At 39.5% G+C, this 17,809-nt stretch overlaps 2 protein-coding genes and 1 pseudogene across 3 annotated transcripts; 1 reads left to right on the top strand and 2 right to left on the bottom strand.

Moving 5' to 3' along the window:
- Positions 1–1,138: 1,138 nt before the first annotated feature.
- LOC143419836 (uncharacterized) lies at positions 1,139–2,340 on the bottom strand (annotated as a pseudogene).
- Positions 2,341–2,834: 494 nt separating this feature from the next.
- On the top strand, positions 2,835–10,149 carry LOC101465994 (semaphorin-7A). Of its 2 annotated transcripts, XM_004539735.4 has the most exons (14): positions 2,835–3,343; positions 4,735–4,865; positions 4,980–5,018; positions 5,125–5,223; positions 5,455–5,548; positions 5,813–5,929; positions 6,028–6,170; positions 6,337–6,515; positions 6,714–6,819; positions 7,184–7,379; positions 7,580–7,692; positions 7,947–8,092; positions 9,094–9,155; positions 9,647–10,149. In XM_004539735.4, the coding sequence occupies exons 1-14, from the start codon at positions 3,250–3,252 to the stop codon at positions 9,997–9,999; spliced, it is 1,872 nt and encodes a 623-aa protein (XP_004539792.2). In that variant the 5' UTR covers positions 2,835–3,249; the 3' UTR covers positions 10,000–10,149. The 2 variants fall into 2 exon arrangements, with proteins under 2 accessions (XP_004539792.2, XP_076730092.1); XM_076873977.1 differs by lacking the exon at positions 4,735–4,865 and having other exon boundaries at positions 3,253–3,343.
- Positions 10,150–10,153: 4 nt separating this feature from the next.
- Positions 10,154–13,844, bottom strand: LOC143412606 (uncharacterized). Its single transcript, XM_076873888.1, has 2 exons — positions 10,473–13,844; positions 10,154–10,270 (listed from the first exon to the last, which is right to left on the bottom strand). The coding sequence occupies exon 1, from the start codon at positions 13,770–13,772 to the stop codon at positions 10,932–10,934; it is 2,841 nt and encodes a 946-aa protein (XP_076730003.1). The 5' UTR covers positions 13,773–13,844; the 3' UTR covers positions 10,154–10,270; positions 10,473–10,931.
- Positions 13,845–17,809: the final 3,965 nt, after the last annotated feature.

The following is a 17,809-nucleotide window of genomic DNA, read 5'->3' as shown; positions in this document are numbered from 1 at the left end:
ATTACATAAGTTTTTATCCTATATTACACAAGTTTTTAGAAGAACAAGTTGAAAGATTACATAACATTAACATCAACATGTTATGGGGATCTGAACTTTAAGAATATTTAGACCGACTCCACAGTAAAATATATAAAAGGAAAGCATGAGTAACTGCAAAATACAATAATATATAAATATAGAATATTGCAGCCTTGCCTTTAGGACATGGAAAAAAAAGCCTCACTACAGACGCCCAGCTTCTTAGGTGGTACTGTGCTGGAAGGGAAAAGCATTGGAAGGGCTCTGAACACAGCTGCTGCATGTTCCACTGGTTTGAAAAAAAGAAAAATAAGACAGGGCAACACCATTAAGCATTGCAAATAATGTAATTTGCAAAGCATAAATATAGACAAATCAAGATACTGTAGCATTACCTCCATTCAAAGTTTTTGGCAGCTTCATAACTTTCTTCATGACACCATAGAACTGCACCTTCGAGTAGAAGATTTCCCATCTATCCTTCATCTCAGAAATGTATTTCGAGTTGGATGGTTGAATAATTCTCTGTAGGTCATCCAGGACCTGAAAAATACAAACAGAAACCCAACTAAGAGATCTATCTAGCTCTGTGTGTGGTCTTGACAATAACTGATGACAATCAAAATGTCCCCAAAGGAATAACAGGATGGCTAAAAGAAATAAGTGCTGCTTACATGATCCAGATCTCTGAAACAAAGGTATGCCTCTGGTATCTTCACTGCTCTGTCCTGCTCCTTTACAGCATTGGTTTGGTTTTTGGGTCTTTTATATATCTTGGAGAGTCTTGTAGTGTCTTGCCTGAGTTTTTTGGCTGTCAAAGAAGTCAGCTGAACCAGCTAAACACACAGAGCAGAGGTGTGTAAATTATTTATTGCAACAGTAAGGCTTTATATATCTGTTATTGGTGCAAAACAAAACAAAAACACCAAAAATATATCTGTAAATTAGATCAACAAATTAACTAACCACCTATCCTCAAATTGTTCATTCATCCTGTCAAGTTGTCACTATTAAATGGAACGCAAAGATTCCAACATAAACAGTGAAGTAGATGGGTTCTATTGTTAGCGGAATTTTTAAGAAAATAAAAAAAGTATCCCTTAAACCACATATACACTCAAGGTGTATTAAGAGGGTGCATTAAATCATACTTATATTCTTCATCAATGCCATCCTGGTGGTGCACTGGGATGCCCATCGATCTAACTGGTGATTTATCTAGAATAATAGTTGATGCACTGGATTCCTCACTGCTGTCACTTCTTGCAACGCTTTCATTCCCATCCTTTCTTGGCTTCTTCGAAGGAGGTTTTTTGCCCTTCCTTGGACTTTTAACATTGGAGAGTCTCTTCATTAGCTTTTTAGCAACATGCTCCTAACAGGTACAAACAGTAATAATTAAGAGATGATAACACACATCACCCATGATTAACACAGAGTGATAGTGAGAAAATGCTACTTACCCAGTCACCCCACGTTTCTTTAAGCATTGGGTAGTACTCCATCAATTGCTTTGTTAGGCATCAACCTCATGTTTGCTGGGATATCTGGAGTCCTCAGCTGCTCTTGCTATCGAAATCATGTTTGTCATGGTGTTTCTTACGAGTCGACAAAAGAGTTCCTTTGACAAAGGTTCAGCACACTCTGTCCCCAGCTGCTTCTGTTCAAAGTAGGAACGTCGAGCTTGCTCAAGTTCACTGTCTGTGAAGACTATGTACTCTGGGTTGGACATAGTTACAAACTTAGAAGTGCTGGGTTCTTCTCTGGAGAAGTCACCATCTCCAGTGGTTGTTAGCGTTTTTTCAGCAGCAGTCTTGTTCTAAAATACAGTGTACACAGGGCTAATTTTCACATAAAATTGCACAAGAACTTTAGGTCTCTACACATGAAAGAAAATACAACACAATATCAGTAAGTGTTAAATATGTAGGCCACTTGATTTAAGTCAAAACTAAAGAAGATGATCAACATCTCTTCTACTTTCTGTTAAGTGAGCATTGGTGGAATTACTTGAAACTGCATAAAACAAACTGGTGTGTTCTCAGTTTTGTCACACAGCGATAGGACATAACTTACTTCTTCACATTTGTGCACTGCAAGCCATAGAGCCCGACGTCTGAGGAAATGTTCAGGACCAGGAAACAGATCTTTGATGTCATCTCGTGAAAGTGATGAGAGCAGGTCTTCTCCAACATTTGCTTCTGCAATAGGAGTTTCCAATTATCACTACATTGCATTATCCTGGTGTGCAAGCCAGCTGACAGCTTTGCTTGTGTAACAGACAGGAAACATAATTTCATATTTACCATTTAAAACCATGACTCTATTCCATTATTCTCCCTCCTCACTGCTCCACAGGTTCTAAATTACCTTCCTCCCATTGACTGGTAAAAGTAATATATTTGTGATACATCAATTAAATACATGTATACATATAAATGTTTTTGTTTGTTTTTTTGCTTCCTGAGCTAAAGTATATAATGAAACTAGAAAGCAAAAATTTCAGAAGAAATTTTAAGTGTGTTTAAAGTTTGCTCAGAGTTGAAAGCTGAAGCGGGGCTTTGTGTCGGGGTCTGACAAACACGTCCTCCAGTCGAGTCGGCTCAGCAGACAGGCTCACAGTGGTGCTTTTTGGATCGAGAAGAAAAAACTTCTCTGCCAGACTGAAAGTGTGAGAAGAACAATGGACTAGTACCCCATTGATTGTAGAAATATAGACCTTTTTTTGTTTGTTTGTTTTTTACTTGTTAATTATCTCACGAGTCGCTATTATTTTGACGACAGAGACTTGCTATTTCCTTTTGCTCTGCCCTGCCTGACACTGGGCCATTTGCATACGTGACTGGATGTTTGCCCAGGGGGAGAGATCTCTGCCGAGTGCTGTTTAAGCCTACGCAGAACAGAGCACAAACAGACCACGGAGTGGAAAGAACGAACAAGAGGTGAAAGCTATCATCTCATCTGTGCCTTTTCCAGTGGATTTTTCATCTGCTAAATCTTGTCCATATTCAGTTTGTGGGTAATCTATTATTTTCTTTCTCAGCTTCTAAAAGTTTGATTTAAGGGGCGTTGCCCCCCTCTTGCCCCAGCGTAGGCCCCTGGCTATTAACAAGAAGAAAAAAAAATAGGACTTTTTGGGCAATCCGAACGTGTATTTTTGTGTGTTGTTGTTTTTCTTCACAAAATCGTATTCAAATCTTTAGACAACCGTGCTTGACGGTCCCAAAGATGAGCCTAGCGGCATATTTATTATTTTTACTCCTCTGTAGTCGGATTGAGGCAAACTTTGCGTCTTCACCAAGGATAATATTCACAGAAAAAGGTAGGTAATATTTGTTTTCTTCAGTTCTACATCAATACTTTAAATGTCAGGATAAAGTTATAAACCCAGAAACACAAAAGAAAGGGAAAATCTTAATTTTAAAGTATAGAAAGAATGTGTGCACTATAATTTTTGTTCATGGGAACAAATAAAAATATAAAACAATTTTGACTTTTTTTTAATCAAAATTCTGACTTTGATCTCAGGATTCTGACATTTTTGTCAGAATTCTGGAAAAGAAGAAAAAAAAAAGACATGTCCACTTTTTTTTTTCCAGTGGCCCTAATCCTCTTCTGTAGGACATCGTTCAATAAGTGAATTCATCAGAAATTAAATTCAATTAAAAAATAAAAAAAAAACATTTTAATTTATTTCAGTGCCTAATGTTAAATAAAACTATTTATGTAGCATAATTTCAAAACTCTAGATTTGTGGCTTTTAAATGAAAAGTCAAGCCTTCTTCTAGAGACAATCGCCAACTGTGGCCACAAGATGTCAGTATTTGAAGGGATTGTGCAAGCAGCCAACTAGACAGAATGCCTATTGAGGTACAGAGAGACACGCTTTGACTTTGGTTTAATTGAAGTGTAGATTTCACTTTACAAGAACTACTTACTTTGATTTTCGAAGGAACGCCACTGCTTTAGATAAAGAAATACAGTGATATGTAAGTTGTTAGTTTGTGGCTGAATGGTCGACTCAGCGATGTTAGTTGTTAATAAGTTGCTGTGTTTAGTGTAAGCTAAAATATTATTAGAGCACCGTTGATTTTTAGTTGTGATGTAAGTGGTTTTTCAAAAGTGGTCAAAAAATGACCACTAATTTTCAAGATTGATTAAATGAAAGCTAATGAATCTAGATTTAGACTGCGATGTTGATTTAACATACTGGCTTCAACTTTTGTTTGTTGTGGTGGCAGTGATGTTGTGTTTCTTTAAATAGTTAAAAGACAGCTCTGCAGGAAAAAAGGTGTAAATGAAATGCAAACACATGAAGATAGAGTCGATATCATTTAATCCATTAAGTGTGAGTAACGTGATCGAAAGTGGTGACAATGGTAATGTTAATGTTATGAATTAAAATGAGATATTGTGCTACACAATGTTGCTTCATTTGTTCATCTGTCCAAAGTATTTGCTAAGAAAAAACCACTGTTAAAATGATATTTTATATCCCTCTACATGACCTCAGGAGGACTTTGTCTGAAGAGCATGTTTCTCATTAGGACTTCCTGACTGCACATATGATGAACTGGTTTAAAGTTGGTTCTTAAACCAAAACCAAATTTATTTTGGTTTCCAGAAATCTCTGAGCATCTGAGCACGTTGTCCAGTTTCAATATATATTGCGCACACACACATATTATAAATAAAAATAAAAATTTGTTTTAGAAACTGCAATGAAACGGTTCAGTCTTCCCCAAGATCCACCAGTACAGATTCTTCTAGAAGAGCAGCCGGACACTGCCTTAGCTGTTGGAAAAACATACCTGAATACCTACAACTTTCAAAACCAGAACAAGGTAGAACATAGCTGTATAATCACAGTAAATTACTGTACTGAATGCTCTGAAATAAATGTATCTTCATATTAATATCATGGAAAAGTAATAGTCCTGCATTATGTATTTCCACAGAATCAAAGACTTATGCGGTTGGAGAATTGCAACAGTGAGGTAAGCAGTGAACAGATAAACAAAAAAATAAAAAGAAGTAGTTTGTCAAATTGTATTTTTTGACCACTCAAGAAATCTAACAAACAATTTTCATCTTGTCATTTAGGATTGCAGCTATAACATCACTTTGGTCCACCCGAAGAAAGATGCTAACCAGTTGTTTGTGTGTGGAACCACTGACGATGAAACAGTTTGCTGTAACTCGGTAGGACAGAGTACTGTGACAGAGGACTGATATAATACTGGGAAATGGTAGTTGTGGTGTTTCTGCTCAGGGTTGATAAGTTACTTCTACTTTGGTTTAATTGAAACAACCTTCTTCTGAAAAGAAAGCAAATACATCACAGGTACAGGGTGTTGGGTATATATATATGCGTGCTATCTGTGATGTACATTAGTTGGGAAACATTAAGATAAACTGTTCTTTCTTTAATAGAATTTGGCAGAGCAGTCACCGATATGCAAGGAGAGTTTAATAAAACATATAAGCTCATTTAACATAAAGGAAGGTGACCTGTCGGCCCTTGCAGGTGAGTTTTTTACACACAAGATGCTTTTGAATAAATCTGCTGATGAATCCCTCCTTCCTCATTCACCTTTTTCTATGAGTCTGTAATTTTAATCCTTCTTGTGTGTTTACAGAAAGTCTGTACTTTTGTCAAAACTACTAACATCTTTTATTTAAATCAGTCCCTTTTAAAGGTTGCTTCTTCTCCCTATTACTATAATATTGAACTAGTTTCTCCCTGTTTGTACATCCCTATAAAACGTCAATTTGCCACTGTTTGTTCCAGAATCTGAACAAAGTACAGATCTCTACATAACACGCTCTGGATCTGGTGGATCTGTTGAATCTGTTGGCATTCACAAATTTGGTAAAGCAAGAGTGGGGCCAAAGAACCACGATAAAGGTATTTTCATAAAGTTAGAGCCACAGAGACCTTATTTAGTGAAATCACATCACTATAAATGTTTGGATTCAAATAAATATTTCTCTTTCAATGTTTAGAGCAGCATTATGTAGGATTGGTGCTCAGCAAACGTGAAGAGGATCCCTCCCAGAACAGACTTTATGGCTTCTATAAGGAGAAAAGTGAAGACACTGGACTGTTCAGTGAAATGTGGCTCCCTTTTGTGACCCAGGTTTGCATGGTAAGAGCAGAATGAATGGGGAAGTTTGAATTAAATAGGTAATGCCTACATTTTTCCAAAACAGAAAAAAATGAACAGCATCAGTAACCACATAACCACTTTACAAAACAAGATTTATATTTGCATAAATATTCTTCCAATTATTAATAAGTTGTGTTTCTTCTAGACAGATGTTGGTGGTCCTAAGAACAACATGCAGTTTACCTGGACATCCCAGATGAATGCCAGGCTCTTCTGTGGAGACCCTGAGAGAAAGCAGCGTTTCTCTGAACTGGTAGATGTGGCCACTGTGCAATCAGATCGGTGGCAGGATACTAAGATCTACGGACTTTTTAGAAACAAACGGTATAACTCTTAAATAACTTGTACTGCCTCCAAATGCCTCAGACCAGAGTGCAACTATCTTTATCTTGTGTGTGTATTTGTTCTTTTTCACTCATATTATGTATTTTTTGATTTATTTTTTTTTTTTAATGCTGCCACTAACTGCAAATAATAGCAATATTGCTGCAAATGTCTCAGGCTAAATTTGTCTCCCTGCAGGGGAATGAGTGCTGTCTGCATCTACACAATAGGAAACATCAGTAACATCTTCAAAAACTCCCCATTCAAAGGCTACACAAAAGACCAAATGGACAGATCAAGGACGGTATTGAATATTGATAATTGATAAAATGTAATAACTGGTGCCATCACAAAAACATTCCAACCTTTTTTGGAGGGAGTATATAGACAAGAATAGAATAGCCCTTTATTATAATTTAAAACAAGTGGTTAAGTGTAGTCAGAGTAAAAAATTGCTCAGGCTTTTAAATATTTTCTTTCAGCTTAAGACAGCTTAAGATAAACACTGGACTCATTAAAAGACTAAATTAGAAGGTTTTAAATGTTTTTTTGTTTTTTTTAAACAGTCATCTTAGAAACTTAAAAAGCAAACCAGAGACAGGTTTTCAGGCTTATTGACCAGTCATCTGGTGTTCAGCCAGTCTAAGTTAAGCACTTCATTTCTTCAGTGCGTTGATGATACCACCAAGCTTCCAGTGGACACCCTGAAGAAGATTTTCAAGACTTCGGAGATGGAGCAGTTGGTTCTTCCTGTGGGTACCTCTGGCCTTCTTCTCTTTAATCATCACAAGTATACCCACATCCATGTTGACAGTAAACCAAACAGCAGAAGTAGAAATCAGAACGTCATCTTCTTATCTTTAAGTAAGTAAAAAAAATAATTTGAAGTAGGACACACTAAATGTTACGAAGAATGTACTTTAATGTTTTAATGTGTTTCTGTAACAGAAGGTAGTATTTAAGTACTCTGTACTAATATATGACCAGAAAAACAACAGGTAGTGTGTTTTTGAAAAGTCATCATATTTAGTATCATTCCTCCTCTTTTTTGTGGTTTTCCATAGACAATGGAGGGATTCATAAAGTGCTGCACAATGAAAGTCGCACCTTTGTCATCGCTGAGTATCGACCGTTCAGCCACGCTCGCATCCTCCGCCTCATCCTTCACCAATCTTCTGTGAGTAACAATGATGCCTACAAAACTTTTGTCCCCACCAACCATGAAGGTGAAATTGTTGATGCTTTACTGATTGGAAATAATTGTTTTAGTCAACTAAAGGAAAATTATGAACATCATAAAGACAAGCATTTTACTTACATCTTTATATGTAAGTTACATGCTTATATTAGCTTCTTTTCTTTTTTTCTTTTTTTTTTCCATTTTTACTAGTAGGCCTTTAACAATAAGAAAACATTTTTTAATCATTGCAGAAAAAGCTGTATGTGAATATTGCAAGTGAACTGGTCCAACTTGATGTAGCAAACTGTTCCCAGTATGGAGACACCTGCCAGGACTGTATGCTATCCAGAGATCCCTACTGTGGCTGGGATGGCACCCACTGCACCCCTGATGCAAAGTAAGACTTTATGTACCTGCAGACCTGTGACCTGTGAACAATAACTGTTGACCCAACAATTAAACGACACACCCTTAAGCTTTATCTAATTGTAAACAAACCCAAGCTATGTATAGTTATTGTCCCTCACCACATTCAAGGTCTAACAGTTGTATTAAATGCTATTCATTCCTTATACATCAACTGAAATATTAAATTGCCAATTTCTTAGGTCCTCCAGCCAAAGGACTGATATTGAAGAGCTTACGCTATAATTCACAAGATTTACTACTGCCTCTGAAGCGTTGGTCAGATTTAACTTAACATAATGACCAACATGTGAATTGTGATAGTGATTAGTTTGATGAACTACTACATTACTTATTGTTCACATTTATATTCATATTTCACTAGTTATCACCTATATTTTCTCTCTTTCTCGATACGTTTTTTTGCTGCTTACTGCTGATGATGATTAACAGCCAAAATAACTTGAAATCACTGGCAGAAATGTCTATTTGAATTAGTATTAATAATAACATGTAACTAATAAACTATACATTAAGAAGAAAGTAGAGTGCTACCATGCACATCCTTTTTTCCATCATCTTTTTGACGATACAGTGTTGCAGTGGTTAGCACTGTTGTCTTACAGCATAATGGTCCTGGGTTTGAATCCAATGCATGTTGTCCCGCTGCCTGCATTGGTTCTCTCTACATAGTCCAGCTTCTTCCCAGCAGTTCACAGTGTTAGGTGCATGTTAAGTTAATTTGTGATTCTAAATTGGTTGCAGTATCTAAAAGTTTGGTACTGTGCGAGTTTGTTTTATTTCTTTATTTTTATTTTCATGTTCAATAGCTTTTCATTGAAGGTGTGTTGTCAAGATACTTTATAAAGATCATTTAATTTTTAAATTAATGGGATAGAGTTTTTGAGTTTCAATAATTTGTTTATTTCTTAAATCCATGTTAAGGATCATGGTTGCATATTGCCTTATTTAAACATGCATCGTCCTTTATAGTGGGAGGTGGCACGATGCAGCAACTGGGAACCTTGGCATCTGTGGAGACGACACTACACAAGGTATTTAAATTCAGGCGCATGCACAAGTAATCGAACACCTGAAAGCTCCAGCAAATTGATGAAAACTGCAAAATCTCTACAGTACCCCAAGCTATCTACTTGAAAGCAAGATTTGAGTCTTCTGAGAATTATTTAATATCTGTCTCTGTATGCCATAAACCTCTACCTCAGTTTTATCAGTGCCATGCCTACTCTCTGGTAAAATGTTTTTCTTTTCATGTTAATATTTTATCAACAGCTAAAAGGCATATTTTACTTAGATGCTAAAATATTTCTGGTTCTGCAGTCCCCCATTTTATTCCAAACTGAAAACCAAAATGTTTTCATTACACATTTGAGCAATTTCTTTTTTAGGTCTACAAAATCTGATAGCGTGCCCATTGCCTCCTAAAAGCAGGTCCAGTCATTTTTCTGAGGATCTTACATTCCACTTGTGACTAGAAATAAGGAGAAAAACAAGCTAAAGGGACATTCTTGTGTTCTTTCCACAGAATTTACAAGTCCCATTCCAAATCCAGAAAAGAATGAAGTCAGACTTCATGCAAAGCATTTTCTGCAGTGCTCAATGTCATCTCGTCATGCTCAGTACAGTTGGCAGCACCTTCAAAACTCCTCATCTTGCATCTGGAAGGCAGATCAGTGCCTTTATTTGATCAACAGCATGGGACCTGAGGAGGAAGGAACCCACACCTGTGTATCAGAGGAAATGGGTTACAGGAAAGTCTTGGCACAGTACCAACTACGGCTCCAGGAACAACTGGAGAGCAAGGCAGTGGGCCAACAGTTAAACCCAATCATCTGGTGTTGTCTAAGTGTGGTTCTGATTCAGAGTTTCTCATGTTAAACCCAGAGTTGATGTATTATATTGTTATATATTATAAAATCTTAAATTTGCAAATGAAGGACCATAAGTCATATTTTCAGTTGTTACTCTCCACGGCTAAACAAACTAAATCGGTTTCAGTTATGTACTGATGTACACAACAATGGACATAAGGAGTGTAACTCCCTCCAAGTTGAAAAACGAACACAAGGCGTTCTTGATTTACTGGCATTTATTGCACACGGGCGCCACCAACGATGCCACCAGAGATGCCGTAACGATGCCGTGAGAACTGTACAACAACATAAAATAATCAATTTCCGCCGTACATTGTTCTCATAGAGAATAAACAATAAGGTACATCATTAAACAACACAAATGCTTACAATTTACCTTCACAAAATGCTAACATATACACGTGGTTACCATAAACTCGCTCGCTCTATCACAAACAAACATCTTATTTTCTATCACAACATATACAAATTGCATACCTCATTGGCCGCATTAACTTGCAGGGGTTAAATGAAACGCTTCTTGTAGTGTCACTCTTTCCCATAGTCGAACACTCCGTTGCATACGTCTACATGTTTCTACCACCACCAGAGAGAGACGAAAAGCATGCTGCGCTCTACCGAGTGTGGCGTGTAACTGAAAATATTGTCACCCCAAACAACAGACTAAACATTGGTTCCACCCCGGAAACATTCTGTAACCCTTGTAAATGTATTTCCAGCCAACAACATACATTACATCACACACATATATTAACAATAAAGTATTTCACTTATTCATTGTAACTTGAACCATAAAATTGTCTCAAATTGCATAACTGCTGCTGACGGCAGCCACACTCCCACCAAATCATTAATGATTTTTCAACTGAACCTCGTTGTAAAGGCAAGTGTATACAGTCCCTTAGTCACATAGATCACAGAGACAAGAATTCTGAACTATTCAGCTTCAAGTAGGGTAACTGTTTTGTGGATAGGTCTTTCAAGATACACTGGCTTGTTAACTCTTTTTCCTTGGTCATCCAATGTCGCATCACTGATTAGCAGCTCGAGTTTCCTAATGATTCCATCCTCACTAGGGTACACCTTGGTTACCTTGGCCAACTTCCACTCATTTCTGGGTAGACTATTGTCCATCAGCACCACAATGTCGTTGATCTTAGCATTTCTCCGTGCCTTGTACCATTTTCCTCTCTGCTGAAGATTCAGCAAGTATTCCCCTTTCCATCTGGTCCAGAATTCATTAGCCAGGTATTGCACCTTGCGCCATCTCTTGCGAAGATAAAGGTCTTCCTTCACAAACTCACCAGGTGGTGGTAAAACCACTGAAGACTTCATAGTCAGGATGTGATTCGGCGTAAGAGGCTGTGGACCAGTGGGATCGTTCAACAGGTGAGTTGTTAAGGGCCTACTATTTATGATCGCCATGACTTCATAAAGGTAGGTACGCAAGGATGAAGTGTCAAGTCTTCTGGATGAATGATCCAGAATGGATGTCAAAACACTTCTAATCGTCCTAATCTGCCTTTCCCAGGCCCCACCCATATGGCTGGCAGATGCCGGGTTCATGACAAACTCACAACCTAGTTGTCTTAGGCTTTCTTGGTCCATTTTCCTTACAGATACCAAGAACTCCCGTCTTGCTCCAACAAAGTTGGTACCCTGATCGGACCGAAGTTGTCGAACACTTCCTCGTATGGCGATAAAGGTTCGAAGAGCATTAATGAAGGCATCACTGGTCATGTCGTCGAGAAGCTCTATATGCACAGCACGAGAGCACAGACATGTGAATAGCAGACCATAGCGTTTAAGTTCCCTTCTTCCCTCCTTAACGTAAAACGGGCCGAAACAGTCCATTCCACAATAGGAAAAAGGGGGCGATGCTTCAACTCTCTCACGCGGTAAATCTGCCATTCTTTGTACCTCAGCATTCCTTCTGAATTTCCTACATTTGACACACTTGTAGATGTAGGAAGACACTGCGTGACTACATCCCAATAGCCAAATGCCATTTGATCGCAGCTCATTCATCGTCATCCCACGTCCCTGGTGATGAACCCTTTGATGGAAGTGTTCAATCAGTAACTTTGATATGTGGGTTTTGTTTGGCAAGATCATTGGATGTTTGATGTGTGGGTGTAAATCTGCATGCTCCAGCCGACCTCCCACTCTTAACACACCCCTTTTATCCAAAAAAGGATTCAGTTTGTGCAACCTATTTGCACGATCTCTTGTTGTTGTCTGCTTCGATTTCAGATCTTTGATTTCTTCAGAAAACAGTTCGTTTTGGACAGTAGCTATGATGAAAAGCTCTGCCTCTTTCCTCTCCTCAAGACTGGTGACTTCGTTTGTTCTGTACGTCAGACCTTTCAGCTCTTTGACGTATCGCTTGAGTCGTGCAATTGCTTTAACTAGCCTTGTCCAGTTTGAGAATCTTGAGAAATGATTGAGCAACGAATCTTCTGTGGTCAGTGTCTTATGGACAAAAGTCTTACGAAGTTCTGGATCTTCAGCTCCCAACTCTCCCACCTTAATGTCATCAGCAGGAAGTTTATCCTGCCAGAGAAAATCTGGACCGGTGAACCAGCTGGAAGTAATTAGTCCCTTTGCTGTCAGACCCCGTGATGCATGGTCAGCGGGATTGTTCTCAGAAGTCACATATCTCCATTGGTCTGGATCGGAACCTTCTTGGATACGCTGAATGCGATTTGCCACAAATATGTGAAACCTTCTAGCCTCGTTGTTGATGTATCCAAGAACAACCTTCGAATCTGTCCAAAAGAATTCTTTGGCTTGAACTTCCAACTCCCTTTTAAGCAGGTCACTCGTTCGCACGGCAATAACTGCTGCTGATAGCTCAAGCCTGGGTACTGTGGTGACCTTTGTAGGAGTCACCCTGGCTTTGCCAATAACTAGAGAGCAGTGGACTTGGTTTGAAACACTGATTGCTCTCAAGTAAGAACATTCACCGTACCCTTTAACACTCGCATCTGAGAAATGATGCAGTTCATATCTTTCGACCTTCTCAAAACCTTCTGGGAGATAACAGCGCTGAATTTTGATGTCAGCCAGGTTCCTTAAATCCAATAGCCAAGACTCCCACCGTGGTTTGAGCTCTTCTGACAGTGGTTCATCCCATCCAACCTTGTCTTGACACATCTGTTGGAGTATTTGCTTTCCAACCAGAACAAATGGTGCCACAAAGCCGAGAGGGTCATAGATGGATGCCACAGTTGATAAGACTCCTCTTCTAGAAAGTGGGCGTTCATCCACAATCACTCTGAAATGGAACTGGTCTGCAACAATGCACCATTTGATTCCCAGAGCTCTCTCAATTTGGGACTCACCAAGAACCAAGTTGCGGTTTCGTACTGAATCTGCACGTTCACTCTCTGGAATGGATGCAAGTACCTCATGATCGTTAGAAATGAATTTGTGAATTCGCAGTTTGCCAGCACTGCAGAGTTGCCTTGCTTCCTTTACTAACTTAATGGCTTCATCCTTGGTTGCGACACTTGTGAGCCCATCGTCCACGTAAAAGTTTCGTTCAATGAACTGAATGGTCGTTTCACTGTAGTGACCATGTCCTTGGGCAGCAACATGTTTCAACCCAAAGTTTGCACAACCAGGGGAAGAGGCAGCTCCAAATAGATGCACTCGCATGCGATAGACTGATGGTTGAGCCTGGAAGTTTCCATCGTCCCACCAGAGAAATCTCAAGTAGTCCTGGTCCTCTGCTTTGACGTGAAACTGATGGAACATACGCTCGATATCGCACATTATGGCAACTTGTCCCTTGCGAAAGCGACAGAGAACACCTATCAGGCTGTTCGTTAATTCTGGTCCGGTAAGAAGGTGATCATTCAGTGACACGCCTTCAAATCTTGCTGAGCAGTCGAATACAACCCGTATTTTTCCTGGCTTGTGTGGGTGATACACCCCGTGATGAGGAATGTACCACACAGGACTGTTGTTAATTTCTCCTCTTGGGACCTTTTCTGCATCCCCATTTGTTATGATTTCACTCATAAAGGTCGTGTAGTCCCTTTGATATTGTTTGTTCTTTTCAAATCTTCCTTTCAAACATCGAAGCCTATGGACTGCACACGTCTTATTGTCTGGGAGATTTGGTCGATCTTTCTTGAAGGGGAGCGGCATTTCACAGTGACCATCCGCCTTGATTTTGATTCCTTCTTCCATGATGGTTAGGAAACGCAAGTCTTCCTGAGATAGATTAGCATCCTCTACTCTTCTCTCACTGAAGTCAGACTCAAGCATCCTCAGCACATCTGGCGGTGAAATGAACTCCTTGACTTGGGTTCGACATATATATTTCACTTCGTTTGTGAGCTTCTTAGATGTCTGGAGGTGAGGTTTCACTGACTTCATGACAATCTTGTGACTGCTTCCTATAGCATCACCATAGTCGACACATGGGCTAACACAACCGACTATGCTCCATCCAAGATCTGTCCTTTGAGCAAATGGCTCATTGTCTTTACCTGGGACGACCTCTCGGGGCAGCAAAGCCTGTGGACAGTTGTATCCTATGAGAAGCCCTACATCGCACTCAATCAATGGAGCGATCTCCTCTGCAAGATGCTCTAGGTGTGTCCAAGCTCTTGCCGTTCTTGGTGTAGGAATGTGACTTAGATTGGCAGGGATGAACTCTCTTGAATAGGTTACAGGGAGAGAAATCTTCTTTGATGAATAGAAACCTCTCACCTGCAGTCCAACTAACCTTTGACTCGGGATGATTGTATTTCTGGATGAAAGTGTGGAGAGTTTTAACTGCACAGCCTCCCCTTTCATTTCCAGAGCTTCTGCCTTATCTTGCATAATGAATGTGGTATCGCTTTGGTTGTCAAGTAGTGCATATACAAGAATTTCATTCTCTGGGTTACTTGATGTAGATAGCCAAACTGGGACAACCGTAGAGGAGTACATGCTGTCCATACCTTGCACTACTCTGTTTGACGTGGCTTCATTTGATGGTTCAGGAGTATGTTTGCTCTCTGTTCCTTCCGTTGACTTAGCATATTTCGAGTTTTTTACACTCTCCCCATGCTCATCACTGCCTTTCTCTCTTCTGGTTGCTCTTTCACGGTCTTCATGTAAACATGTTGGGTGTTTTTCCTTACATGTCTCACAAAGACTCCTTCTTTTGCAGGTCCTTGAGAGATGTCCTGGTTGTAAACATCCAAAGCACAACTTCCTTGTCTGAACAAACTTAACGCGTTCCTCAACTGGTCTTTCCCTGAACTTCCAGCATGTCTGTATGCCATGATTGCATCTTTCACAAAAAGTGCATTTCTTACGTTCTGCATTCTCTTCAGAGTTGCTCGCAAGAACCTTTGCACCAATGTTTCGTGCCTTTGTTATCTTTACCTTTTCACCATCATTAAACTTCAGGGCATGAAGAGAAGTCACTGGGTTGCAAGCTATTTTTGCTTCCTTTGTGATGAATTCCACGAACTGACTGAAAGTAGGAAACACATTACAAGTTTCTTCTATCTCAATCACCTTCCTATTCCAACTGGCCACCAGCCAATCTGGCAGTTTTGTTAGAAGTTTTTGATTTTCATCACAGTCGTTCAATACTTCCAGACCCTTAATCTGGGACATTGCAGCCTGGCAGCCTCTAAGGAAGTCTGAAAAATCCCTCAGCTCAACACTGTCTTTGGGTCCGATTTTGGGCCATGCGGCAAGCTTATCCTTGAAAGCTTTAGCTATCACAAATGAACTTCCAAACCTTTCTTCCAGGATGTCCCATGCTGAGTTGTAAGCTGTATCCGTTCCTAATAGGAAGTAGCTTTCAATGGCCTTTTTTGCAGGTCCGCCAACATATTTACGAAGGTAATAGACTCTTTCCCTTACTGGAATGTTTTTCCTGCCTATCAGGGTTTGAAATGACATCTTCCAATCGCTATACCTTAGTGGATCACCCATGAAGATAGATGGTTCAGGTGTTGGGAGACGGCTTACATTAATAGACTCTGCTATTGCTTCAGCGAGGACTGTGATACTATCTGCTTGGTGTATCACGGGATGCTCACGTGGACTCCTTACAACTCCTGGAGATCTATGTTGTTGAGCTGCGTGGTTATGAAGTAACTCTGTTATTTCCTCATCCGAGCTTATGTCTTGTTCATAAACTTGGAGTCGTGCCTTCGCCGCACTTAGCTCCTTAACAGTCTGTAAGCGCTCTATTTGTCTGCGTTTCTCTTCCAGTGCTTTCTTTCTTGCCACATTTTCTTCCTCTTGTAATGCAATCTTCTTTCGATTTTCTTCTTCAAGACTTTCAAGTTCTTGTTGCTCACATTCTATCTCTTGCAGGACCTTTAGTGCAGCTTGTGTAGCAGCTAGCTCTGCTACGGCCTCTTGTCTCTTAATGGAGGAAAGGCTTGACTTTTGTGACTTTATGCTGGAACTGCTTGCAGAGCTTAGACTTCTTTGAGAGCCCTTACTTGTGCCTTGAGAAGCTGAAGATGAAAACACTGAACTAGACTCAGGCCAGACTAAATCCTCTATCTGAACGTCTTCGTTATCTTTATTCTGAAGGTAAGTGGTTGCATTGTCCAAGATTATTTTGGATACCGCGTCACAGGTGTCTGCCCTACGACGGATCTCACTGTCTGGGGAAGCACATTTGCGCAAATCTTCATATGCGTGTTTCACATCTGCTGATGCACAACTTAACTTACACATCAAATCCTTCACAACCTCAACAGAGGGGGCTCCCTTTATCATTTTCTTAGCTTGCTTGGCGTTTGCTTTCCATTTATCATAAGTTGTAGTGAAACGATGCTGAAGTTTTTTTGACTTATCATCATGCAGTTGCTGAGCCTTTTCAGTAAGCTTTCGAGGTCTTTGACTTCTTCGTGGCTCTTCTTCACATGACTGCTGTACATTTGTGGCACTACTATCCTCAAGTAAGTCGCCGTTCTTAGTTTCATATTCAGTTGTTTGATCCATTCTGCGATGTTTACTTATTACTTGGCACAAAATAAATTCTAGCTATACCTTTAACAGACATGCGGTTTAACAACAGACCAGCTCAATTGCCTGAAATATTAATAGCTACAAGCTTAACCTTGTCTTTAGGTGAACTTGTCCAAAACATCAAGAATGGATAATACCTTCAAGATTTTACAACACCTTAAACCTTAATAAAATATCTGAATGAATACCATCTTGAGTCGTATAAATATGGTGAACTTTGTTCCTAAACCAACAACACATACGACGCAGCACTTAATTCTACAACACTTCTAGCATCCAAATAACACGAATAGGTAAAATGACTTCACCTATAAAAAATCTTATTAGACAGAACCATGAACTTAGAAAGGAGATATGCAGAGCACAGATTACTTTCAGTTCTTACAGTGTTCCGTTAAACGGTCGTCAAAGTTGACCCACTTCTTAACATTTAACTTGTTTTAAATGCATCACTTAAAGGATCGTCCATGTAAACTTCAACTGTTTGCTGCTTAGGTTAACTGGCGTATGCATAGTCTTATCTGTCTGATGCTAGCGTGCGATGAATTTCTTCTTGCTCAGTGGATGACGACACCGCTACTCGTCTCCTCGCCTCATGCCGAGCAGACTGAGTTCTCACTGTAACTCCCTCCAAGTTGAAAAACGAACACAAGGCGTTCTTGATTTACTGGCATTTATTGCACACGGGCGCCACCAACGATGCCACCAGAGATGCCGTAACGATGCCGTGAGAACTGTACAACAACATAAAATAATCAATTTCCGCCGTACATTGTTCTCATAGAGAATAAACAATAAGGTACATCATTAAACAA

Source organism: Maylandia zebra, linkage group LG1, assembly GCF_041146795.1.
Source record: "Maylandia zebra isolate NMK-2024a linkage group LG1, Mzebra_GT3a, whole genome shotgun sequence".
NCBI classification, from domain to species: Eukaryota; Metazoa; Chordata; class Actinopteri; order Cichliformes; family Cichlidae; genus Maylandia; species Maylandia zebra.
The sequence above is the reverse complement of the archived record's forward strand: the minus strand, read 5'-3'. Positions and strand labels throughout refer to the sequence as shown.